This window comes from Poecilia reticulata, chromosome 1 (genome assembly GCF_904066995.2).
Source record: "Poecilia reticulata chromosome 1, P_reticulata-male-v2, whole genome shotgun sequence".
NCBI classification, from domain to species: Eukaryota; Metazoa; Chordata; class Actinopteri; order Cyprinodontiformes; family Poeciliidae; genus Poecilia; species Poecilia reticulata.
In genome coordinates this window covers 17,281,521-17,308,066 of record NC_088830.1, presented here as the reverse complement: position 1 = coordinate 17,308,066, position 26,546 = coordinate 17,281,521, and the positions used below count along the sequence as shown (strand labels likewise).

At 39.7% G+C, this 26,546-nt stretch overlaps 2 protein-coding genes across 13 annotated transcripts in view; both read right to left on the bottom strand.

Moving 5' to 3' along the window:
• Nucleotides 1–95: 95 nt before the first annotated feature.
• pecam1b (platelet and endothelial cell adhesion molecule 1b) lies at nt 96–19,908 on the bottom strand. 7 transcript variants are annotated; one of them, XM_008406886.3, is made up of 14 exons: nt 19,328–19,908; nt 19,213–19,230; nt 15,968–16,264; nt 14,515–14,793; nt 14,167–14,439; nt 13,728–14,000; nt 12,695–12,973; nt 12,106–12,381; nt 10,056–10,160; nt 3,675–3,728; nt 2,738–2,827; nt 2,233–2,289; nt 1,426–1,448; nt 96–390 (listed from the first exon to the last, which is right to left on the bottom strand). In XM_008406886.3, the coding sequence occupies exons 1-14, from the start codon at nt 19,368–19,370 to the stop codon at nt 286–288; spliced, it is 2,172 nt and encodes a 723-aa protein (XP_008405108.2). In that variant the 5' UTR covers nt 19,371–19,908; the 3' UTR covers nt 96–285. The 7 variants fall into 7 exon arrangements, 6 of the variants coding, with proteins under 6 accessions (XP_008405108.2, XP_008405116.2, XP_081463553.1 ...); XR_014087660.1 differs by lacking the exons at nt 96–390; nt 1,426–1,448 and adding an exon at nt 9,910–9,940 and having other exon boundaries at nt 2,245–2,289; nt 19,328–19,904; XM_008406894.3 differs by lacking the exons at nt 96–390; nt 1,426–1,448; nt 2,233–2,289; nt 2,738–2,827; nt 3,675–3,728 and adding exons at nt 6,882–7,450; nt 8,786–8,865; nt 9,910–9,940 and having other exon boundaries at nt 19,328–19,904.
• Nucleotides 19,909–20,911: 1,003 nt separating this feature from the next.
• rptor (regulatory associated protein of MTOR, complex 1) overlaps nt 20,912–26,546 on the bottom strand; it is a 156,605-nt gene continuing 150,970 nt past the window's right edge. For all 6 annotated transcript variants that reach the window (XM_081607400.1, XM_081607406.1, XM_081607408.1 and 3 more), the window contains 5 exons: nt 25,902–26,029; nt 23,968–24,054; nt 23,774–23,890; nt 23,522–23,651; nt 20,912–22,840 (listed from right to left, as the gene is read on the bottom strand). In XM_081607400.1, coding sequence (XP_081463526.1) covers nt 22,772–22,840; nt 23,522–23,651; nt 23,774–23,890; nt 23,968–24,054; nt 25,902–26,029 — 531 coding nt within the window. In that variant the 3' untranslated portion in view covers nt 20,912–22,771. The remainder of the gene's footprint in view (nt 22,841–23,521; nt 23,652–23,773; nt 23,891–23,967; nt 24,055–25,901; nt 26,030–26,546) is intronic.

Genomic DNA, 26,546 nt, shown 5'->3' with positions numbered 1-26,546 from the left:
TGTCTGATATTAAAATGTAAGTATGTCAAGAAACAGCAAAAGAGTTATTTCCCGTGGTCATTTATTTTCAAAGCTTTTTACAGTTTTAAATGACACATGAAGACATAATTTGTTGGCTTAAAAGGCTTTTATTAAAGTGAAAAATATTTACAGCAATCCAGCAGTCAGTAATATGACTTAAAGTAAGTGGTGAAGTGTTTTAAAAAAACAGAAAAGGGTGGACACGAAGCGCAAGGGAGAAAAAAAAAATACAGCCCATGAAGTGAGTGAAGACGGCCCTCATCTTCAATCCACAGGCATCGGCAGATCTGAGTAGCTGATGTCTTTAGGACTGTTCTGCTTGATCCCAGGTTGTTGGTCTCCATTCAGGTCAACATACTTTACTGAACCCTGCGGACACGTAACGCAAAGTCAGCAAACTCAAATTTAAAACCGCATCATAACCAAAATGAGCTATAAACAAGGATTCAGTTTTTTACTTTTTGCTGGTGAATACACCTATAAAACACAAGCATGAAATCTTAAGCAATCAGACCAAACAGCATCTTTAAAGAAGAAGACACATGCACTGTTTATTATTTCCAGTTCCTCCCATTTTGCTGCCTTCAATGCCATGTAGGGGCAGCAGCAGCAGCAGCAGCACGCGGTGAGGCTGCATGTTGGTTGGGATGGGCTTGGCACTAATTTGACTGGAGCAAAGTGCTGATCTGAACAACTGATAGGAAAGGAAGCCTCGGCGCCAAATGCCTTTGTTCATCTCTGGAAACTTTGACAACAGTTTCCCTTCATGGCTGCAGAGAGTCAAAACAACCAGGAGGCGGCCGAAGACAAAAACTGAAAATGAAGGTTTTAGGAAGGACGTGCAGTTCATGTTATTCAGCAAAGAATTGAGAAATCCATCCTTCAAGGGTTTGGCATAATAGTCTTTGAAGGCACAAAACATTTAATGTCAGACATAAAAAAAAAAGTCCCAAAATGATCTGTCTTAATCTTGAATTTCTAAGCAAAATCTGGATAAATGTAGCTGAAAATTTAATCTAGCTAAATGCTGAGTTACACATTTCACTTAGTTAATTATTTAGCTAGATATTTTACTTAAGTATATTATTAATTTAATGTTTAATTTCGCTAAATGTGGAAAAGTTGATTTTACAGTGGGTGTTTGCTGTATTTTCCATTACATGTTTCCTTTCTGGAAACCTGAGAAACTGTCTTTTTAAATGACTAAAAGTAAATATTTTTATATATTTTAGGACGGATCGAGACTTTTTTTTGGGGGGGGGGGGGGGCATTTTTCTGTACCAAACAAAATGAAATTGGCGAAAAACTTTTAGTATGTAATTCTGCCTTTTAGGGCAAAACTTGTAGATGCCATCCAATGACTCATTGTTAAGAAATGTCTCGGAAGAACGCCCAGTTACTCACGTAGTCATGATGGTCAGCGGCACCTGCAGGAAAAAAAGCATCACCAGTTAAACATGCAAAGTCCTGCTCACTCACTGCCTGACCTCAGACCAGACCATTAGTCATTTTTATCAGTGATTCATTAGGAACCCCTCTGCAGGGACCTCTGCCCCATAAACCCAGCCTAATATCTCTAATCTGACTCTGTATTTACATTACGTCTGATACGCACTTGCATAAAAAAAAACCCTCACGGTTCCTTTGTACAGGAAACATTAGGTCTCTGATGGACTACATGATAGACATGTCCAGCTTCTGTCTGCTTGTATAATAACAGGAAGTTCCTGACTGCAGTAACAGGATGAGACTGCTCCTGTGAGCTGCAGAGCAAATTCACCTCTCTGACTCCACGTCACGTTTAGTCAAAATGTAAAGAGGCTCAAGTGCCAAAGCCATAAATATTGTTATTGTATATTCTTTTCCCATTTTAGAGCCAGAAATCAAGCTTCAAGGGGAAGGAACAACAAGGTTCATATGGCTGCAAAGAAAGAAGAAGTTTACAGGTTTGATTATCAAATGGCATTTGGGGATCTAATTATGCATTTGAACAGTTATTTTTCTCAGACTGGAATGATAAGGCAAGAAACAACTACAGCAAATTAAAAAAAAAGCTCTGATTTTTTAATAGGTTTTCTGTAATATTTTGGATAAAAACGATCCAAATAAAGATAGAAAACACAGAGGCGGATGAACAAAAGTTGCTCAGTATTCAAACCAGAAGAATGTAAGACATTGTTGATAAAAGGGTGTTAGTGGAGGCGAACTCACCATGTGGAGAGTTTTGGAGCTCGCTGTAAACTGTGTCTGTGCCTTTTCTAAGAGGGTCTGTTCGTGGAAGAGACAAAAGCAGGCAGTCTAAGCATCAAAGGAAAAACTTGAGCAGATACTGTCTGTTTGAAATATCATAAACAGCGTCCTAAAAATAGGAGGGTCTTGCCAGTGTAACGACCGTCTTCACCCCGATGGGACTCAGAGCACAAGGCCACGACAATGAAGGGACGAACATCAAAACCTTCTCTGCAATTAGCTCAACCCTTCCTGTTTACAACTGCTGCAACAGTGCTGGAAATCCCATCATCTCTCCATGTCAATGAGGTGTATTAATTAAGCGTAATTAGGCCCCTCCCAGGAAGTCTTGCCCTGTCTTATCAGCGCCTAAGGAATGTGGCACAGTTCTGCAGATTTGTCCAGAAAACAGAGAAGCTCTGGGTAACAAAAAGAGCAGACGAGCTGAGGCCTTACGCAGAGAAGAGTTTAGGTTTTTGTGTATTACTTTTAGCAGGATCTGATGAGCGCGGATGCACCACCTCCGTGTACTCCACTTCTGGCTCGTTGGACAACGTGCTGAGATCATCGTCGATTTCTGCATGAGGAAAAATTCACGTCAACGCAATAACGCGACATTTCAAAATCTCTTCATTCTCTACGCACCCCACATCCACACAAATAGATAGGCGGCTATCTATCTGTCAACCTGAGCAAGTGCCACTATCTGCCACTTTAACACCCCAAAGACAGTGATTCTAAAAGGTCACGGAATCCTTTTCAGTGGAGGCATTTCCAAAAATTCAAAACCACCACAAATCTCAGCCAGCACCAGAATGAAAGGCCTTATCAGCCACATGAGATCACAAGAGACGTTAGCAGTTTCACCAGGGATGAACGACTTCCTGAAGACAATAAGTCAGAAAAATCGGACTCAAGAGAAAACCAGATCAAAATATGGTCTTTCAGTAAAGAAAGGCAATGATTGGAACCATCTCAGATATGAAAACAACAAGCATCTATTTGTTAATCCACGAGGGTTTATGCCAGTTTTCACTTAAAATGTGTGACATGTTTCTGCATTGGCTTCTCAATTTACTCAACTGTAAATTTAGTCGATGCAGTTAGTAACTAATTTCATTATTGAAGGATGTTTTCTGTTATGTTCATACCGAAACAAGATGGGAAAGAAATAAAGGAAGAAAGAAATAGAGAACAGACGGAATAAGAAATACAAACATAGGCATCGAACAACCACTAATGATTAATAATTGTCTCTAAATAACAATTGCTAATAACAATTCTCTTTCAAATGAAAATAGATCTGTCTTTTTGTAAGGCTGGTGACTAATGACTAAATGTAAAATTCCTTAGTTCTTTTAGCAAATGATTTGAAAGAAATGTATGAACCCCAGGATGGTAATGGTGCTGCAGTTTTGTCTCACCTGCTTCAGGTTTCCTGCTGCTCCATACGCTCTCTGGAGTTCTGTCCACTCTCACTGTTCAACACAGACCAAACAGATTAAGTTAAGACAAAACTATAATTTACAATTTAAACCGCAAGGGGCGAAATTATATCAAAAGCAATTTCTGGAAACTTTCTCAGCATGCAAAAAAAAAAAAAAAAGAAAAATCCACTAAACAAATTTTTAAGGGATAAGGAAAGCAGATTGGCCAAGGTCTCAGCTCGGCGCGGTACGCGTCATCACCACAAAGTTCCCATCACTCCTCCGACGCCTACGCAGCCTGAGCTGTGCTCTGCGCTCCTCATAGAGACTCTTGGAGCTTCCACAAAAAAAAAAAAAAAACTGAAACTGTAACGTTCAGAGACTGATTGCAGACCTCCTCCAGAATCGACGTCCAAACTATCAATCGTCTCCTGTGCTGTCATCTGCTGCAACCTCTCTAATGTCTCCAACACTGTCTCAATCACCAACACCATCCTCTCCTTCGCAGTGTTCATTCTCATCTTCATCGTATTCTTATGCACTCTGTTCTCCTTTGCCGTCTTTATTGTGTTTTTGTCATCGTTCCCTCTATTGCAGTTTTCATGTCTTGAGAATCTCAGTTCTTTCGTGTTTCATCTGTATTTATTTCTGATTGTTATGTGTTAGCTTTAATCAGGTTTGATTTAGTAAAATCCCACGGTGTCCTTTTTATTAGCCTCTATATTTATTTCTATGTTGTTATTTCCTTTAGTTCCCTGCTGAGGTTCTTGTTGTTCCAGCTGCCCTTTCTTCTTCTTCTTAGTCACACGATTCTCATGTCTCTCACTTTCCCTCCTGGTAGTTGTAAGATGAACAGTTTTCTCACCTCCTGACCAGATTATCCTGTTTTCTGTGGTCTGTTTTTTCTCCATGCTGGTCTCCTTGTGGTGCAGTTCTTTTGTTGTTTTCCTGACTGATTGCCTCAACTTTCTCCTGTGCAGATTATTTATTTTTTTCCTTGTTAAAAGGAAATTTCCATCTGCTCCATCCTTCATTTATAGAGATTGTTAGGAGTTGAGAGGCTGCTAGCTGCCAAGCTAGTATAACTTAACCTGAATATTCTTGATATTAACCTGTAATGCAAAGTTGGACCTTGTGGGTAAAATGAGACCGAGCACAAATGAATTGTGAGTTGACAAGACAACCTCTTGAGAAAAATGCAAGGGGAGAGGGAAGGTGTTAGGTGAGGAGCACAAACATGATGGACAGCACTAAGACCCTCCTCCTATCTCTGATTGGTTGTTTCCAGTTAGCATTGGGAGAAGGCAGATATTTTTTATTTTCTCAGATTATCTTTCTCATATTATACTGTCACAACATAGTGACAGTTTCAGCAAATATGTAAAAAAATAAAATATATTTTATAAAACTTGCATATATACAATATGAGCATCAACTAGAGCAGAAAGCAAGATCGATAAACTGAGATAGATTCAACTGGACAATGTGATTAGACAAATGCACTCCTGAAATAATTTTCACAAATTTCCATAAACACACGAAGCATTTTTTCCATGCTATGAGATGTGTCTTTTAAATGTATTCTTAATCTGGCATATATTCTTTGATAAAAGCAAGGAGAAACTTTCTGTGGCGTTCCATGTCACTATGACCCTCTAAGTTACTGCAACAAAAATTTTTAAAAAAGCAAGTTTCACATCCTTAATTGCTGAACACAGAAACCCTCAGCTGAATTGTTCACAATAGTCTGTTAATTTAAGAGCGACTGCGCCGCAGATTCTGGCAAAAACAACTTCCCCAGTTGGTAATGTAATCTCACACGCGGCTCAATCGAGGTTTATGTGAATAATTTCCTGCCCCTTCTGAGTGCATTCAAACTCGGCTGGCCTGGAACAAAACAAACCCAACCCGCCAAAATACCAGCAGTGTGATCAGCGCAGCAGAGCTCTTCATGCCAGCATGGGAAGCAAATCAGAGACTCCATTGTTCCACCATTTCAAGGAAGTCTCTGCAGAGCATTTAGCTTTCAGGAAGCAAACTGACTTCATGGTATGCAGTCGCTCTTGCCTCAGGACTTCGATAAAACCAAGCCTGCAAGGTCATATGTCAGATATGTCACAGTTCAGTCAGAGGTTCATATAGACACAAATCCCTGGCATGAATGTCATAGTTACAATGATGCATTCGAACAAGTCTTTGTTCAGGGTCGCCTCACAGATTTAACTATTTTATTATAGAACAAAAATTTGGTGCACACTTTTGAATTCATGGTGGAAACACCCTCAATCAAAATATTAATGCTGCTCATGTTTTTGTAATTAAGGCTGAGACTGAGGGCATTTTTACAAGCTAAACATTAGCCTGTTTTATGTATCCCAACAGCACTTTGATATATGCTTGAGATAATTGTCCTGTTTGATCACCCAAACAGGACAATTTGGGTGTCCTGTGGGTGTCCAAACAGCTTTCCACCGTCAAGCTGATGATGTGACTTTTCTCTTTGTTATTCTACCCAGGTTGTTAATGTACCTGTACCACTGCCAGAAAAACAAACCCACATCATGACGCAACCACCGCCACGCTTGGCATCTGGCACAGAGTTGTTTGGTTTGAAAACTTTACTTTGACTGCCCCAAACATAATTCTTCTCATTGTAACCAAGCAGCATAATTGTTCTTGTCCAGTCAAAAAACTTTTTTTTTCCGGAAGCGCTCTGACTTGTCCGTGTGATTAGCTATGAAGGTGTGGAAGCCAAGTCTGCTCTCTTGATAGCACTCTGTAGGCGTGGTTGAAATTTTAGACTCACTCGGTTTGTCCAGCTGGTCAATGAGCCAAATCACCTGATCAAAAATATTCTTGGAAGGTTTACATGAAATCTACTGAACGGCAGTCCTGAAGAAATGACATAATCTCTGTCAAAATGTGATCATATCCACCCTGAAAACCGACAAAGTTCTATAAACCTGTCAGCGTCAAGAATAGTGGTCAGGATAATGAAACCAGGAACTGAAAGGTTAACAAAAACAAATCATGTGGAGCTCCTGAACTGACATCTAAATGAATGTTGCTTGGTCATTAACAGTAGCCCCAAAACCCATGATTAGTGTATGTAAACTTCTGACTGCAAGTGTTTAACAACATATTTCAGCAATTCAGGTGTCGTTCAAAAGCGGGAGAAATGAATGAACGGTTGAGACACACCTCTAAATAAAATAAACACCTTTATTCTACAGAACTGCTCTTCGTCATCAGTCCAGTAATCAACCAAAATTATATACACACATTTCCTGTTATAATATATACAGATCAGTGTTATCAGGTTTACTTCATGTAGATTAGATGAACAGATGAAACAAGAAACGGGCATGCAGTCACACAGAAAAACGGCACAACGGCCAAAAAATGATTGTTAGGACAATGACTGAAAGAGGAGAGGAGAGGGAGCAGTGGGCCCTGGTTTATTTCTTGTTCTTAAAAAAAAACAAAAAAAAAACAAAACAAAAAGAAACAGGGCCCTCCGTTTCGCAGGGAAACAAAGTATTGTCCACTTCCTCCAAATTGTCGTAAACATCAGGAAAGTGTTTCTGTCTCCTGTGTTTGTCTCATAAGTCTTTCAGAGTTTGGTTTTCTTTAAAGATTGAGCCTCTGCCTCTACACTGTTGCTGGGATACTGTAGCTGCTCCTGTTGCTGATGTCTGCAGGAAGCGATGCAACGCTACCTCGCGTCCCATTGGTCACTCTCCCCTCCTTGTCATCATAGAACGACGCTGCGTCTGGAACAAGAGGATAATGGCTGCTCTAAGCAGGTTGCAGAAAATGAGAGAAAAGTACCTTCCCTTCTTGCGGATACACTGAGAACAAACTGTGTCTCATTGCTCCTGCTGCTGTGACTCATGCTCAAGCATAACACGACATGCAAAGGCAAAAAAATAAATAAAAAAAATATGAGGACAGACAAGGAGATTTATCACACATTTAAGGACAGAATTTATTAGACGCCCCCACTTTTTTTTTTAAAACATCTGATTTTTATTTGGGATGTTTACATTATTCACTCACAAAAACACATGGGCCAAAAATATTATCCTCCTGTTCCAGTTATTTATCTGTATCTATTTGTTATTGGATAAAAACCAGAAGTAATTTGTCATAGTTTTCAACAATCTGACAAGTTCCCTGATCAATTAGACCTCGTTCTCCTCTCTCTGATCTGGAACGGAGCTTTGGCTTCAGGTCACTCCACAGATTTTCTACGCTGGCTGCAGATCAGTCAGAAACGTTTGGTGAACGCAGCTCTTCACCAGGAGCGACGCATGTTTTACTGTTGACTTCTTCAGGGTTTTTTGCTCTTTTCAAAATCTTCACCTAGGGTTCTTTCTTCTGATTTCCTTCACGCAAGAAGAGATTTCAAAGTGCAGCTGTGCTAAAGCTTCGCCACAGCATGATACTCCCTCTAACGAGTTCCACTGTTGGGAGAGTATATTCTATAGGTTAAAGGTCTCTCCTTCCTTCCAGTATGTTAATCTCTGAATCTGAATCCAATTGAAATAGATTTTTTGTTGTTGTTTTTGATGTGATGCATTCCTAAATGAAAGCTAAAATCCTTAATGAAGGGTTAAAGGTTAGAGGATAAACCTCGGTTCAAACCACTGGTGTGCATTAAAGCTGCCTTAATAAAAAGGTCAGTTTTTAGAGGGCTAATAATATTGACCCCTGCATTTTTTCCCCAAAATTTCTTGGTGCAAATACAAATAAATAACAACACCATCCAAAGAAAACTGATCCTTGCTCTGTTGAGAGGACCTCGGAACATTTTGTGAAACATTAAATCACACAGGGGGGTTAATAATAATTTTGTCCTCAATGATAAGCACGCTGAGCATGCACAACAAAAACAAGAAATCTGCCACTCAAAGGAAGCACAGGCAACAACAAGGTCACCCTGATCTGACCTCTGCATGCATGCAGACCAGAGCATGGATTATTGCTGTGAGTAAAGGTGTTACAACACAGTGTGATGAGTGTTTAGGGGGATAATGGCTTGTTAGATGATAAATACTGATGGGGCCTGTAAGCGACACACAGGAGGACGGTAAAAACCAAGCTACCTGTGGCTGCATTATAAACCTCTGTGTCGTGGGTTAGAGCCACTGTTAAAGAGTCATCTGATTTAGGGCTCGCAGGCTTTCTGAGAAATGGTGAAAATAAAGTCAGCTGCAGGCAAACGTGACGTCAGATAAACACTAAAGAAAGTGTAGACATCGTAATCGTGCGATTGTGTTTTCCGCCCACATTTCTCACTTATCCATAAGTCATGGAACAAAAAATGCTTCAGTATTAATCTACCTTTACTCAAAACTGACTCCAGAAAAATGTTCCAATAAGACAAACATAACTGTGACAAATAAGAAACAACTTGACAAGTAAAAGCAATAAATGAGCGTAAAATGTTCACGACGTGCAAACTGATTCAGTGAGGTAGCCAACCGCAGAACTACAACTTTGTTTTCTTTGGTTAACATTTATTTAGCAATGGTCTGATAGCATCAATTCATGCGTAATAATAAAATGAGGAAAAGTCATTACTAGCAAAAGTCTCATCATTCAGTAAATACATTTTTAAAAATCTATAAAACTCATTTGAGATTTTAAGATAGACGTCTTGAACAAAGATCAGAAGCAGCTGCTTCTAAATATTATTATTATTATTATTATTATTATTATTATTATTATTATTATTATTATTATTATTATTACAGAATTAACAAGATGCAATTCCTGAAAATGTTTGTTCTATGCAAATCTAAGTGATTATTTATCTAATTATTTCATGGTTTCTGTTCTGTGGTTTATCATGAAACAATTCATCTTAGGAGCTATATTTAAAAGGTAAATAAATGATAAATAATTTATCATACCCTGCAATACAACAATAGTAAATATAAGTGAAGCAGTTATTTATTTCACTAGGAATTGTATTTCTTGAAACTCAAATCCATGTGGCCCTTTTGGCTCCCTATAAATATGAACTACCGGAACAAGGAATATAATGTTGAAAGAACAAATTGTGTTTCTGTCTACAAACAGGCAAAACACGCCAAGTGCTTCCGATAACCCGCCGCATCCAAACTCTGCCGCATCGTCTGAACCACCTGATAACTCTGAACACCCTTCACCAGCTCCTAAAACATCCAGCACATTCAGGAGAAGCGAAAAGTCAAAGTCAACTCACACTGACAATTCAGCAGCTCTTTCTCTTTTTCCTACAATAAGAAACGATCAGTCAGAAGAGAGGGGGAGGCAGCAGGAGGAGGGAGGCTGGTTTTTATTTAAAGATGTAAGTGGCCTGAGTTTCTGGAGGACTGTAGATGTCTCTACCTCTCCTGGATCTTGTGAACAGAATAAAGCCCATCATCACCAGTGAGGACACCACCAGTATTATGGTCCCAGGAATCAGTAATTTCTTCCACATCGCCATGCCGACTGCAAAGAGAGACACAAAGGACAAAAAGAAACATGAGATAAGAAATAAGGATATGAAGAAAAATTTAAAATGTAATAATTATTATGTTTTTTTGCTAGTTTTAGAGAAGAAATATTAGTACAGGGAGGCTAGGAAGTTTCTGATCCTTTTATTATATTTACATATATCTACATGTTTATCAGCGGATTTTGGTGGATAGAAATAAATAAATAGATAAATAAAGAGCAAATAAATAACACGAGTTAAAGTTTCCAAAGTTGCCAATTTAAGAAAACAAATGACAGAGATGGACTGAGGTGTCAGTCAGGGGGGATCTGAATGTTACTTGAAGAGCATTGCAGCAAAAATAAGAGTTTTAAGGAGAAGAAAAACAAAAAATATCAGAAAGAAAAGGCTTGAAAATTTTTGGATAATTTTTATTTCAGCAAGCTCTGTAGAAAATTAATTTGTTTTTGTTTTATTTTATTTTTTTATTTCTACTACCCCCCCTACCCCCTTTGCAGGTGTGATTCACCACCAGATCTTTCACAAAGCAAGTGTGTGTCAGTTTGTGAGATTGAAGAGGAATGTAAATGTTTTATGGACTGGTAGATTTGTAAAATAGATTTGTAAAAATTTCATTGCAAAATAAAATCAAGAAATCACTGAAACGGGTCCTGACTTAACATGACAAAGGCTAAAAACATAAAGTAACTCATACGCTGCTGACTTTTATCAGTCTGGAAATGAAAACCATCCCTGGCTTTGGGAGTCAAGTGAACAACAGCGAGAACATTTATCCACAAAGGGAGAAAACATGGAACACTCGCCACCCAAAATGACTCCAAGAAAGCATCAACAACTAATCCTGGGGCTCACAAAAGAGATCTGAAGCACCGCAGGCCAAACTTCAAACTTCAGTGTTCATAATTCAACTAGAAGAAAGACAAACTGTGCAAAAAGGTCATCGACAGGAGAGTTTCAAGGCCAAAAACGCTGCTGACCAAAAAGAACGCAAAGCCCTTCTCACATTTGCCAGAAAAGCATCCCAAAAACGTCCGGGGGAAATATCCTGTGGAGTTATGATGAAAAAGGGGAACATTTGGGGAAATGTGTTTTATGTTACATCTAGTATAAAACGAATGCAGCATTTCTGGGGAAAACAACATCATGCACACAGAGAAGCATGCCGGCAGTGTAATGTTCTGGGTCTGCTTTGCTATTTCAAAGTCTGGACAAATCCCAGTTCTGTTCCAGAAAATACTGGCGGAGAATTGCTGCTATCAGATTCTAGAGAATGCATTGATTTATTAGGCTTATCCTGAAATCTCAAAATTGTTTCAAGTGTTTTTTTGTTTTTTAACTCTGAAAGACTCATGAACTAGGTTTGTCATGATTACAAATTTTGCTGGACGATAAATTGTCCCAGAGTTTATTGCGATACATTTTTATGGTCTCAAAATTATCACTTTGAGACCATTTTTCAGGGAAAGGAATAATAATGCAACAACACATTAAGAGATCAATAAACTTTAAATTCTAACGAACATTTAACACTGAAGCCAGAAGATATTTTAAATATTCAAAATAAATAAACAACAAATAAAATGAATTATGAAGTCTCTGTAAACAAAATAATCCTTCAGAAATGGGCTAGTTTAGACCAATGCACCAAACTGAGAAGAGAGTGAGAAAAGATAAAGAAGATAAATAACGCAAATGGAAATTATGGATCTCTTTTTAATTTTACATGTGACTAATTAAATTACTGCTTATTGTGACAGAGCTACTGGATGATGATTACATTTCTAGAATAAAAAAAAAACATGGCACAATCTTTTGTGCTCATTAAAAGGTAGAACATACTAACAGATCAGACCAAATATCTAATAAAGTGCCTAGTTTTACTTTTATTTAGAGGATAGAATGAGGAAAGACGAGGTGGTTTACAGAAATCAGTCTCACCTACTACGTTGATTTTATTACTTTCAACAGAGTTGGCTCGGTTCTCAGCCCGGCAGTAGTAATTGTCGGTGTGCTCCCTATTCACAACGAATTCGTAGTTTGTGTTGTTCGAATTTGTGGTCGTGGTCTCCAGTGGATTCAGATCATCACTGTCCCGGAACCACTTCACTGTTACAGGTGGCGTGCCCAAGAAAGAACAAATGAGGATGACCGAATGTCCTTCGGAAATGTCGCCGACGTCAGGAACGACCATCAGAGATGCGATGGTCATTGGCTCTAGAGGCCAGAAAAAAAGAAAACAAATACATGTGTTGTTTTATAATCACGAGTTCTAGTCGATGTCATTTATTGGAAACACACAGAGTTGTCAAAAATGTTAAAAACACATTTTCTGTCACCAGGGAACCAAAAACACAGATTCTCCAACCCAGTGATAAAGCAAGATGGTGGCACCGTTGTGGGACAGAACATATTTGATCTTATGAGAACTGAAGCACTCCTGTCCTTGAGAATATTCCGCAAAGCAGGCTGGTTTTCGTACAACACAACATTAACCAAGTTATTCTTTAATTCAGATTTCGATATTTACCAACGACAGCTGTTTGGAGTTTGTGACTTAGTTCAGGCGTCCTGTCCCCATTACTTGCAGTGCAGAGGTAGTGGTTTAGTCTTCCAGTTTCATTGATGACGACTGTGAAGTTAGCAGCTTTATTGAACTCATGAACAACGGTAATTTGGTTTTGTTTGCTAGCCTTCCACAGGGTGTATGTAATGGGTGGGGTGCCTGTGTCCGACAGACAGAAGATTACAACTTTCCTCCCGAGGATTGCACTGCCAGAGACCCAGATCTTTGGAGTCGAGACGGGAACTAAAAAGGAGAGAGGTGGAAAATTTTAAATTGAGCAAAAGGTAATTGAAAAACAATTCAAAAGGTTTAGTTCAGAAAATACAAATACAAGGAAGAAGCAAAAATATAACTGATGGCTTTCTTTAAACAAAGTAGCTGTAAAGAGCACTTTGTTTACCAACTCAGTTGGGACAGCAGTTGAAATTAGTATATTATTAGTAATATGAATTTATCAACCTTTAGTATTTCGCATGATTTCTAAATATTGCACAGACCTTTGAGGAAATATTAAACACCTCACACTAACACCAAAGGAGCATCAAAAAGTAGCAGAAGCAACAAACAATGTAGTTTTTAACAGGGGCTAATGAATAAATCTACTCAGAAAAGTCAAGAAATGACATCAGCAAAGCCTTCAAAGTCAAGGTCTTTGAAGAAGCTGCAAATAAACATAAATGGAGATGAAATGATACGTTAAAGGTTGATATAAATGTATGCAACCATTTCATGTCATATTAATCCAGAATAAAGTGGTTTATCAAACATCATATCTGAATCATACGTTGCTGTTATATTCTATGGTTTTAATGAAGAACGACCCGGCACTCATCACATCATAAAATAATGGCAAACTGAACCGAAAACGAACAAACCCAAACACCACAGCTTCCACCACATGATTATTTATAAAGAATACAGATGAAGACCAAATATGGTATGTAACATCAAGACCCAAACGTGAAGCTGCGGTTGTTTTCGTCGGAGGTGTGCTCACCTTTGGGATGAATTGTCAGCACGTTGCTCTTCTTCTTGATGCCCTTTGCAGCAGCTGTACATGTATAGTTGAAATCAATTGTCTTGGCTTTGCCAACAAATACTCCATTCCCTTTTCGAACCATGTGGTAGTCAAAAGGTTCAAGACTGTAAGTGAGGGATTCTCCTTCAAGTCTATCATAAGACAGTTTCTCACTTCTACATGTGAGACTAATTTCGTCTTCTTGGAAGACTTCGACAGCAGACACCCTGAGAGTGGGCACGGAGAACAGCTCTGTGGATAGATTGAGAACGAACAATTTATCGCACATTCGCTGAAAACAACGTGATATGTGGAAGGGTCTCAGAGAAGTGAAATAATCTAAATCAGAATATGATGAATGAGCAAAAAGTCAGAAAGGATTTCAAGCAGTAACAACATTCATTCTGTGTCTGCTCACCCCTCACTGAGACCGGCTTGCTGACGACTTTTTCTACATCTCCTAGATCCAGCTGGCATCTAATGGTAAGGACTGGGGTTCTTGCATGTGCAGTCCAGTTAACATGGATAGATGTTTCTCCACTCTCAAGTAGTTCGGTGTCCTGACTCAGGAAGAGTTCTCCTGCTTGGTAGCCCTTCGTAGAATTGCTAACCGAACAAGTGATGTTGAGAGTGTCGCCTTCGTAGACATTATCCTGAGGGGAAATCTTCAGGACTGGTCCGATGGAAAGTTCTGTGGAGAAAAACCCATAAATCATGAGGTGTGTTGAGACTTGGAAGAATTGACCAATTAACAAATCTAATGTACCTTCAACGGCAAGAGTGACTGTGTTGCTCTGTTGGGACTTAGATGGGTATGGCATGTTTAAGACAAGGTAGGAGCAGTGAATGTTGTGGTTCCCAACGCCTTTAGGGACAAACGTGAGTCTGCTGGAGGTCAACCACTCTCCATTTTCGACTTCCTTGGAGTTATCATGGAAGCTGAACAAAAGGGAACCTGTCTCTCCTTGTGCTAAACATGTGGCTGTTACTGATTCCCCCTCAGTGACATTTGCTTTGTTGATGCGGAGAACGGGCGTTGACATGCCTGGAAACCAGTGAACATAGAAGAACATGAGTGAGATTTGATGCAAACCAAAACCTGAAACAGGCCCTTTCCTCCAAGTGTTAAATAACTTCAAATCAAACCACAGTTAGCTTTTTCGGTAACACTTTGACGGGTGTGCATAAGACTGTCTTGACACCGTCATAAACATGACATTACATCTGTCATGACCATAAAGAAGTCTTTATGAATGTTTATGACAGTTGTCATGAAGTGTCATTCGGTAAATAATGACACTTTTAATGCAAAGTTGCTCTAAAAGTTGCATTAAAAGCCGATTAAAAATGCTAACTTTGCATCAAAGTGTTGTTATATACAAAATAATGCAAAGTTGGTACTTTTAATTTAATTTTAAAGCAACCTTTAGGGCAACTTTGCAATAAAAATGTCATTATTTACCAAATGACACTTCATGACATCTGTCATAGACATTCATAAAGACTCCTTCATGTTCATAACAGATGCTGTCACGTTTATGATGGTGTAATGTCAGTTTTATGCACACCCCGTCAAATAAAGTGTTACCGCTTTTTCTTCAATGTCCAGTGTGGAAAATAAATGTTGAATGTTTTTCTCAGTGATGATATTTCTAAAGGGGCGACTGACATGAAATTTACATCATATCTGTAACATCCTATGTAATCCAAACATAATTCAAAATAAATTATACCCTGATTAGAGATAGTTGGAACGAAGTGGAATAACAGGTAATAAGCATTGAAGTATGTATATGAAGAGATGATGAGAAATGCTGCAAAACACACTGAAAAACAAGAAAATTGCAAAATGTCTCTAAGCATTTGGGAAACAATCCTGCTCTTTATCAGAGCTAATTATCATCAGCTGGTTTAGTCCTAATTCATGGGAAATGAAAAGCAAGCTCATCATCAAAGTATTGCTCAAAATCTTATTGTTTCATCCATCCATCCATTTTCTTTACACCCTTGTCCCTTAGTGGGGTCGGGAGAGGTAAATCTTATTGTTTTGAGCAATAATACTAATAATAACATAATAGTCATACTTCATGTCAATATGACTATTATAGATTCAATCACTGAGAAAAACGGATTCCTCCCTATTCACCAATATGTATTTATTGTCATAATGTTTTATTTTCTCAAACCTGTTAAACATCCTCAGGTGAAAACAGACTCACCTGTCACTGTGAGCGTTGCAGCTTCACTGGTCTTCGCCTTTCCCATGATGGTTATCGCACACTTGTACTTGCCATTGTTGGAGACTCTGGCCTGAGGCAGGCGGTAGAGCAAATCCTCAGAGGAGCTGGTTGTCTTGTTGTAGATCACACTTTCACCTTTGTATACGGTGTACACACGATTCAGTGCCTCCGTCCCAGAGGTCAGAACCTCGGCCTTGCATCTCAAAGCCACGTCGGTGTTTCTTTCCACGTCAGCACTGGGCTCGATGGACAGGTCCACTTTCGTTATTTTTACAGCTGGGGTGTGACATAGGCAACGATGATCAGAATTTAATTGACAATAATATTAGCTTTGAAGAAGTCAAATTAAAAGTGGGAAGCTCACACTGACAACACTGATTTTAAGGAATTAAATGGCTTCCAGGAGGCAGGAGGAGGTGTATCGCAGACATGGCAGTGTTTAATGTTTTACGCCGATTTGTCTAAATTACATCACGTTTCTGCCGAGGTTTTCAGTGAGCCAATCCAAAGAATGAGCTGATCATTCACTTTAGGAGGGAAATGGTCAGAAACGGACAGGGGAACGTCTGCATCACCGACAGGGAGGCTTAGAGGGTCAGCAACTCTTTTTGGGAGTCAACGTCACAGCGAGACAGAAAACATTTCTGCAGAGAGGTTTCTACACCGTCTTCATCAGCACGAATCGCAGCATTCATTTTGAGCTCTTATAGAAACAAAGTTACTTTTTTTTTTTTAGGGTGGAGTTACTATACAACATCAACAACTGAAACAACTCAAGTTTAAACCTAATAATCATAATAAATTAGAATATGGGTTCTGATAAAGCTCATTTGAAGATTATCGTTAGATTATCGCTATGCAGGTTTTACTTATATTTTTTCATAAGGCCCACATTTCTGCATTAGGAATGATTTTTTTAAAAATTGGTCTGATGTAATAATCTAATCATAAATGCCAGCTAAACATTTTTAATAGTTGTAAGCAACGAATCATCATTCTTTACATAAATGAAAGTTTGAAAACAGACTCTATAAATGACCTACATGATGTGTTTTACTTTTGTGAGAGGAGTTGCTGAAGTACATTAACTTTTCATTAATATTCTACTTTATTGATATGACTGTACATATAAACAACAAACAATTAGACGCCTACAAGTCAGTTTCCAGGAAACCACATGACTTTTGTGACCATAAATATGGATATCTGGATAATGGATCACTTTTATTGTGGGACTTTATTTGATCAATTCACAAACAGCTCAGTCTTTGTCTCTTCTGACCATGAAACCTTTTTCTCTGAAGGCACTTGGCTTGTCCATTTGGACTGCTGCAGATTTCAATCAGGTCTGATGGTGCCAGTTTTACTGATATGGTTTGGTTCATGGCTGGCACTACCTCAGATCATGACAATATAAATGTGACTTCAATGTCGCACTAGAGGGTTTACTGTCAATGCCAGGTTAGAGCGTCATTGGCTCCGGAAATCCAATGTAGCTGATGGTGACAATTTGGGTGAAATGGATAAAAGAGGATGCTCCAGCATACAGTAACACCAAGCATATAACAACATTGAATTTGGAATGGATAAAAATCACCAAATAAATCGAAATAGGTTTAAAACTGTGTTTGTACCAGAAAAGCCACCACTTTAAATAAATGACACACTTTGCAGGAATAGAGAAAATTCACAACAAACATAAAAAAGGGTTCTGATTTCATATCCTTCCTTGAATGATTACAGCCATCAAACTCCACGTGCAACATAGAGAGAAAATAAGAACCTAGTCTTAACCTGTTTTCGTTCTGACAGCAGCACCAAGCCTGATCCTGACTCATCTTCAAGGGGAAAATGTTAAGAATTCAGAAATGAGGATAGTTTGAGGCAGAAAGCCTCTGCAGGCCGACGTCAAACTATCAGACCACTCATACGACCTGAGTGGCCACTGCTGTGACTCAGAGAGGGGCGGTAAACAAACCTTGAGGAGGCAGGAAAAGCACTTTGTTTAACAAACGGGTCGCTCAGGGGACTTAGCACCGTTTCGGAGCGCACTGATTCTGGCCCACGCCCAGCATCATTCAGCAGGAGCTGGCAGGGCTGATGATGGGAAACAAGCCACGTGCAGGACTCAGATTTGCTTCTGGGTTTCCCAAGCAGAACCTGATTAACAGAGCAGCTTAAACTATACAGATCTGGAAACAAATTGAGAGACCACGGCACTGAACCCCATCGAAAACCTCCTGGTTACTCCACCAAATATTGATTTCTGAACTCTGAGTTAAAACATTAGTATTGTTGTTTCTAAATGAGTATAAACTTGTGTTCCTGAAATTGCTTGAGTTCTGAAAGCACTGCATCTTTTTTGTTATTTTGACCATTTCTCGTTTTCTACAAATAAATAAAACATTTTTGCCTGAAATTTCAGAGACATGTTGTCAGTAGTTCATGGAATAAAAGAAAAATGTTCATGTTACTTAGACATATACCTATAAAAAGTACAATCAGAGAAACTAATCATTAAGTAGTCTCTTAATTTTTCCCAAAGCTGTATATAAAATTACTAGATTTTTCTTCTGGCAATAAGACTTTTTTCTCCCCTGGAACCTTTCTTATAAAAATATTGTACTATTTTATTATTTACATTGTCCTAGTTTATATAGTACTGCTGCAAAACAAGTGATTTAAACTTACCCATTTAGTAAGTCGAGACATAAATTTTTTTTGTGGGAACTTAGTTTCTCTGGTTTTAAAAGTATATCACTTGCATTACAAGAAAACAAGTGAGGAAATCTGCCATCTGAAATAAAATCTAAATATCAGAAGTGCAAAGGAACCGATCCAGCCTTGAGCACACAAAGCAGGGTTAAAATAGAAACTTTCCTTCCATCCCGGACCTGCTGCCTTACAGATCTGTATCTGCTGCCGATATGAACAGATTCCCACCTCCCACTGCCGAGCAGCTCCAGAGGCGTGAGACGATCCTCGCCAACCAGTTCCCAACTCAGCCTTTCCACCAGTGACTCTGATAACTGCCATGAGTGTTCCCACTGAACCAACAGGAGTACCTCTGCTCTTACACAACGTTTTACTACCTCCAAGCTCAATACCAACACCAAAATATTAAACATGGTTCTTTACTCAAGATAAAATGATCCCTCATGGATATATATCAGTCTGTTCATACAACTTTAGTCCAAACAGGATCTATTTCAGAATATGCTTACCTGCATTCAGAGTTGTCCCTGAGTGGAAGCATTGGAGAAAAGAAAGAAATCACCAGGTTAGTGAAGATCAGATCAACCATCTCCTGTTTGAAGAGAAGTGGGTGAGAAGCCTTACAGCTGAACAGGAGCGTGGAGGTGATCAGTGGCAGGAGGCCCATCCTGTCTGAGGAACGCCGAGGCTCCTGGTGGTCGTGGCTGTCCTTTAGGCACTGGACACTGGAGCTGCCTGATGGGCGCCGCACGTTAATGCGAGGATGGACTGGGGTTTGGTGGGTGGGAGCAGACACTGCGTGGTGCTTTACCTCACCCAGTGGCGGCGGTTATCAGCCCAAGCAGCCATCGACTTGGCTTAATTTGACAGGAAGCGAGTGTTGTTTCCTCAGGATGTTCACGCCGCCCGACTCTTTGCTGTTGTGGAATGTGTTCCACATACTGGGAGTGTGTGTGTGTGTGAAATGGTGATCAGAATAATGCTCGACTGCTTGCTTGGGCATGCAGTGTTCAGAACTTTCATCATGCATCCATGTGTCAGATTTCTTTTACCAACATTTACATAGAAGTGTGACCCAGACAGGGTCACCTGCTCCATTTGTATTCAAATAAGAAGATCCACCAGGTTTAAATGCTATATGCTAGCTGTACTAAGAAGTCTGCTGCTAAAACATACAATAAATCTCACTTGGTCCAAAAAGTGGTAAGGATCTTCACTCAACCAGCAGCCCTACCACCAGAGGTGGGCAGGCTACCCAAAAACTGTACTCAACTAAGAGAAGAACTTCAGCATATTTTTAAGTTGAATTATTTTCAAGTAAAAAATAGCCAAGAAAGTACTTGAGTACTTTGTAACATCTGATTAGATATATAAAAATGATGTCCTCAGACAAAAAATACAAAGTGCAGAATCTGGTTCATGCATCCCAGAAAAAAGGTAAAGTGCCTCCAGTGACAATATAGAGTGATTACTGTATTTTCCTGGCCTCTAAATGGCACAAAAGACTCAGCAAATACAAATTAACGCTGATACACCAAGTATCTTTAAATTTTAATGAAGTAAAAGTAGCAATACTTCACAGTATTATTGCTCAAGTACAAGTATGGTGTAGTATAACTACTCAAAGGTATTTTTTCCCCTCAAAAAGTTAAGTAAATGTAATTGAGTAATAAAAAAATATATAAAAAACTGTTTTCCATCTTTCTTTGATAAAATAACTTTCTAAACCAAACTCACTTTGTCAAATGTTCCTTTTCTCTAAACCTTTATGGCAACAACCTGCACCAAGAGCTGTTTATGTAACCGTAGAGTAATTTTGGCCCACTCCTCTTTGCAGAATAGTTTTAATTTACCTTTGTTGAAAGGCTTGTTAACACGAACAGGCCATTTTCCCATCACTGCATGTGAATCAAGGACCTGGAGTCTGATGGTTCTAGAGTCGCTAATCCCGGAAATAAATAAACTTTAAATGTCATTTATTGACATGGAAACTGAACAAAGGGCATACTCTGCATTTACCGAAGCAATTTGATATGCTATGCACCAAACAATATACTCAAATGTTTACACAATAACCTATAGAGAGGTTTGTAAAGATACTGCTACGATATTTTGATAGGAAGCTAAAGTTCCAGGGGTTTAGTTTGTTTTATAATCAAATTTTAGCAGAGAACATCATAATCAGTCATTATTCAGAAAGAGACAAGGTCAGGTGTTGTATTTGGTTTATTTCATTGATTTCATCTCTAGTTTGATAAACCAGTCAGTGAAGGCGTCTACAGTCACAGAGACAAACCTGATTGTTTTCACTTTTCTTTTCTTACTACTGTGTTAAAGTCTCTTCCCCCTCCCCCAAAGTCTAAAATCTTAAAACTCAAAGCAGGATAACTTTAGTTGAATGTGGTTCTGGTGTTGATGCCTGCTGAAGTGAACCAAACGGCGCTGAAGCGGCACGTTGCTGTGGTGGTCCGGACCGCTGGCTCCAAGCGGCGACTTTTACAGGGAAAGGACAAACTTACAGTCATGTGACGCAGGAGGGGGCGGGGTAGCGTCTGAGCGGGCGAAGCTGAGGCAAATAAGATGCAAAAGGAAGCACTTAAAAACATAAATTACAAGAACAGAAAAGTAATACTTAAAAAGAAGAAGCTAAGAAGGCAAAGCTGCGGCCCGGAGGAAGAGGCACGTTGTTGGTGGTAGGGCACGCACAGGACAAAAACCAACCTCAGAGCTGTACCCTAAATGCACCACAGTGACACTCATCTCAATAACGCGCGACTAACCTGAGCATCTTCACTGCTCTGAGGTCAGCCGTTTGAGGTGGGTTCTTTAGATTCCTGAGTGAAATCAAGGGTGCCGACTAAAGCACAGACTGACGTGGAGACGAGCAGGCAGCTTTCGTGTTAGCAGCTTTCGTTTCCGACACATGATCGACGCAAAGGAAGCGGGAGCTGAAAATAATAAATAAATTATAATATAAAATCCTGCCAGAGTGAGAAGAGAAAGTGGTATTTCAGTACTTATGCAAAGCTTGTTTTAGCTTCTTTTCGGATGCCATTTGTTTACGTTGATCAGCAGAGTTGATCAGCAGACCGTGACAACATCCGATGTCTCTGACGGAAGCAGAAGAACCTGCTCGACGCTCTGCTGGTGAAAACGATCAAACTAAAACTGAGTGTTTGTATTGCCGAGCTGCAGCAGGAGCAGCCTTATTGCTTTGGGTCGTAACCAGGTAAGCGAGCCAATCAGCCTCCAGGTGGGTGCCGCTGGGTTCTCTGGGAGGAGATGCAGGTTTTCACTCAATTAAAAAAAAAAAAAAAAAAAAGGATAAATCAACTTTACTGCTGCAATAAAGAGGTGGAGGATTCTGGCTATGTTTGGCACACAGGGGGTCCGCTGTGGTTTTGGGCTATGAGGGCCCACTGTGGGGCACATCTGTGCTATAACAACACACACACAGAAAAATAATCCCTCATAACAACAAGCACAGTCCATCACTTCTGGGTTAAAGCTGCTTCTCTTTGCAGTGAACCTGCAACACATAAACACAAGGGTCCAGCGCAGGGAGGTGTGTGTTTGTGCGTGTGTGTGTGAAGGGAGGGGCTCAGTCCATGCGTCCTGTCTCAACAGTGTGTGGCCCCACCGTGGGCTCGTGTGGGTGTCGGGTCACAGTTCATTCAGGTAGTGATGCTCGCTGTGCAGCCAGGAGGAGCTGCAGGCATCCAGGGGTAGAACTTCTTTAAAATAGAACCTCTTCTTCTTCTTCTGCTAATTATATACACACAAACTCCTCAGCACAGCCAAGTCTACAATCATTAGCCTCATAATAAGAATATGAATAAACAATCATAATAATAACAATAATTATATATATATATATGCATATATATATATGTATAGAGACATTGTAGCATTGAGGTTTTGTCAGCAGCCATCACTTGAACATTCACGGTGGTGAATTGCATATGTACAAAAAAAAAACAAAACAAAAGAAAACATCCTTTACATCCCAGTGCGCGAGGCTCAGGGTCAGAAGGTGGAGGTGGGGGGGAGAGGAGCTGTGCTGGTGTGTTATCTGAGCCTCTTCTCTGCTGAATAGATGGACATGTAGTAGTCGTTGCTTCCCACAGCCAAGTGGGGCTGAAAGGAGGCAGAAAATAAGAGGTCAACACACACAGTTCCTTCATTTTACCTGATGTGCATGAGCAAATAGCAGAAAGAAGCCTCGGAAAAGATTTAGAACAGCAAAAAAAAAACAAAACAAAAAAAAATCCGATTAAATTGAAATTTAATCGGATTCTAATCCAGTAATTTCTTAAAGCCTGGAATACGCAGCGAGTCATTAGCTGGCAGTCAGGTTCAAAAACACCGAATGGAATAACTGTAAAACAGAAGTTAAACTTTAAACAGGGAACATACACAAATTTCATTTTAAATTTCCATTATTACATCTTCAGGTCAATTTTAGAAAAGTATATGAATATTTTAGAGCAACACATGCTGCAATAAAAACCCCAAAAGCGAAAATCTTCATTAAAAGACAATCTTAGGGTTACTTGCTGGAATTACAGTTTTGTATTGCAAGTTTTTAATTCTCAGATAAAGAAACAGTATTTTTTGTATTGTTGTGTTCAATGATACTGAAAACTGTCATTATTGTCATTTAAGGTGCTTCCATGATTATTCGCTTAAAAGGTTAGATGGTGGACTTTCTTTAATAAGAAGTTCAGTATTAAAGGTTACAAAGACGTTTAGTCAGAAAATCAGTTTTCTCAGACAACTTTGACTGCAGCACAGAAAAGCTGATGGTTCATGTTTTACCCAGTATGGATGGAAAGCTAAACAGCTGATAGCACCGATCCTCTGTCCCATGAAGCCGTCGTAGTACTTTATATTGCTGATCACGTCACCATTAGCGTTGTAGACGGCTATGAACTGGTTCATCGACCCACTGCGGCCGCAACAGCAGAACAAACAAGGTTAGAGAATCATGGAAAGATGGTGACAAAGCTTTTTTTTTTTTTTTTTTTTTTTTTAAGGGTGAACTTGTGTGACCCACATGAGCAAACTCACCAGGCGAAGAGGTTGGCCTGTGGGTGGATGTCCAAGGCCGTTAATCCCTTTACAGTCTGCAGCACATTAATCGAGTCTGGCGTCCGCGGTTCAAAGAACCGAACGTCTCCGTTGACACTGGGACGAGGCGTGAGCGTCAGAACGGGGAAGGCAAACAGGGCTGAATAAAAGGCTGAGTGATGTAGAGCGTTTACCTGACACTGATAATGTTCCCATCCGTCTCCGTCTGCAGGTGAGCTTTAACCACCCAGGCTCCGTGTTCCCTGTAGGTCATCACTCGACTGAAAGAAACACCACAAGCTAACATTAGCCTTTATGCCGACTGATCAAAGGAAACGTTCAAAAGTCGGAAAGAAAGCAGAAAGATCACAACCTGACAGAAATGATTAGAAAACATTTTTTTCCCCCCTGGGGATTGCAAAGTTTATCTGAAGCAGACGATAACTGATTCTTTTGCCAAATTCACTAATCTTTTTCAAGTTTTCTTTCATGTTAAAACCACAACTTTTTTTTATTTTTTTTTTAAGGTTTTATTGGCTCTCGTGGCCCTTATTTGAGAGTAGTTTGACAGGAAAGAGAGATGAGGAGGACATGCGGTAGGCGTCACCAGGCGCGCCCATGACCACTGGCACGAGGCTCAAGGGCTCAATACATGGGCCCTTGTGTTGTGAGGCGCCACCACAGCACCCCACAACCTTCAATTGATTTTTTTTGTGATATACCTACACAAAGTGCTGCATACTTGTGAAGAGAGCATGAATGATACATTAATTACAACACTTTTAGAGCCACATCTTCACACAAATACAGCAGGTCCTTTTGGGTTATGCATGTACAAGCTTTTTTTTTTTTTTGCTAAAGTTTAGTGAGAGCAGCTGTGAACATCAGTTTTCAAAGATTCAGGTCTGGTCTTTATCTAGGGGCTTTGATGTAAATCATTAGATTGCAGCTCTGGTTCAGCTCTGCAGTGAATTGGCCGGTGTGCAGTAGTTGTGTCATTCCCTTTCCATGTTTAGACGATGAACTGAATAAACTCTGGGAGACGTTCTGAGCTTAGGATGGCTTCACAGAACATCTGGAGTTATAATGAGATTAAATTACACACAGGTGGACTCTGTTCAGGAGGCTGACGGCTTCTAGAGGTAACTGCTTGTCTTGCGTCGTTTTCAATTAGGCACAGCTTTGTATTTGTCCATCTTTACTTTTAGTCTATCTCTATAAAGTGCCGTATGCTTCAAAGAATAAGGGATTGTGTAAAGCTTAAGTATTAAAATAAAAACTAAGCACCAAGCAATAAAGTGTTTCTTAATAATACATCATGCAATACAGACAGAACACCACAGGATGGCAGTATGGCTTCAGGACTAAGGCAGCAAACGTCCGTCTTCCTGTGAGCATGCATTCTGAAATGTGCCTCATCACGGCTTTGGGGCTGTGCAGAATCTAAATGACCTAATCCATACAGTAAAACAGAGTTATATGAATTATAGATTGCACAGGCACAGCATCTGAAATGTCTAACACAAAAGATACAGAGACCCCCATTAACCCAACAATGTCAACAAAATGCTTTGAAAAGCAAACATAAAGCTAGCGAAACTACAACTCGAAGCTGCATTGTAGATTTTCCCCATGTCACTTCAGCGCATCTCCTGCAAACGACCCAGGTGAGCTCGACTTCCGGCTCTCGCAGAGGGAGAAACAAAACTTCTGAGATGTAGCTGCAGGCCTGAGGGGAGCCATTACATTTACTTTCTTTCTTTAAAGATTTATGTGCCTTTCCACATTTTAGCTGCTTTTTTTTGTAGCCCACAAGGGCTGAAATTAAAATAATGTTTTACCAGCTGAGGGGCGGGATACAGTGCCACCACGGTCCATTAAAAGAAGTGACAACCCCAGAGGCAGATTTACAGCACTTTAAGTACAATAAATACAGATTAGTGAATAATGTAGGACTCAGAGGGAGTTCATGTGGACAAAAACCGCCACAGCTCCTCTGCCTTAAATTAAAACAAAAGAGAGACAGTTTAAATAAAACAGGGCAGGGAAATTAAATCATAAATCCAAATAGAGCTTAATTTGACGAGGAAACAAAGATGTGCGCAGGATCCGGTGAGAGGGACCTCACCATTCGCTGGGGCCCATCCTGCGATCGAAGACACGCACCGATCCGTCACCCAGACCTGCAACGATGAGCGAGCGCTGGGAGTCGCAGGACAGGCTGGTCACACAGCTGTCGGCTCCAGTCGGGATGTCCTGATTCACACACACACACACAGCAACTTTTTAGTCGAGGTTTCAACAGGTAACACTAATTCCACACTAACCTCTCCCTATGAATTCATCCATCATGCCCGACTCATTTGAAGTTGGACTCGATATGCAGCCACAGGTCATTTGTACTTGTATTAAGTCCATCCATCATGACAATAATTAGCACACTGAGGTTTGTTACATTAGTTAAATAGATGAAGCCAGACTAACGTAGTGACTCTACGTCGAGGTTGATTTAGTTCACAGGCAGCGCTCCGATCAGTAAACTTTTAGTCAAAGTTACCTTGAATTTTCCTCCAGACTCTAATTTAAAATCTCATTTTGATCTAGAAAAACAAACGTTCACTTTGAGGTTATGGCAGATATTTATAAAGAGGCCAGGAAACAAATTACAGTGGACGAAAAGGAAGGACAAAAAAATGGAGAAGAAGAATGAATGAATGACATGAGAAAGGAAGAAGAATGTAGGATACAAGAAAAGATGGAAGGACAGAAGAAA

Bases quoted from the DNA above. Each gene is read 5' to 3' on its own strand.
- pecam1b (XM_008406886.3), bottom strand. From the start codon at position 19,370: ATGGGCCTCCTGCCACTGATCACCTCCACGCTCCTGTTCAGCT. The intron at 14,001-14,166 runs GTGAGCAGACAC...ATCTATCCACAG, and splicing joins CAAGCCGGTCTCAGTGAGGG to AGCTGTTCTCCGTGCCCACT. The intron at 12,974-13,727 runs GTGAGCACACCT...TCTCCTTTTTAG, and splicing joins GCTGACAATTCATCCCAAAG to TTCCCGTCTCGACTCCAAAG.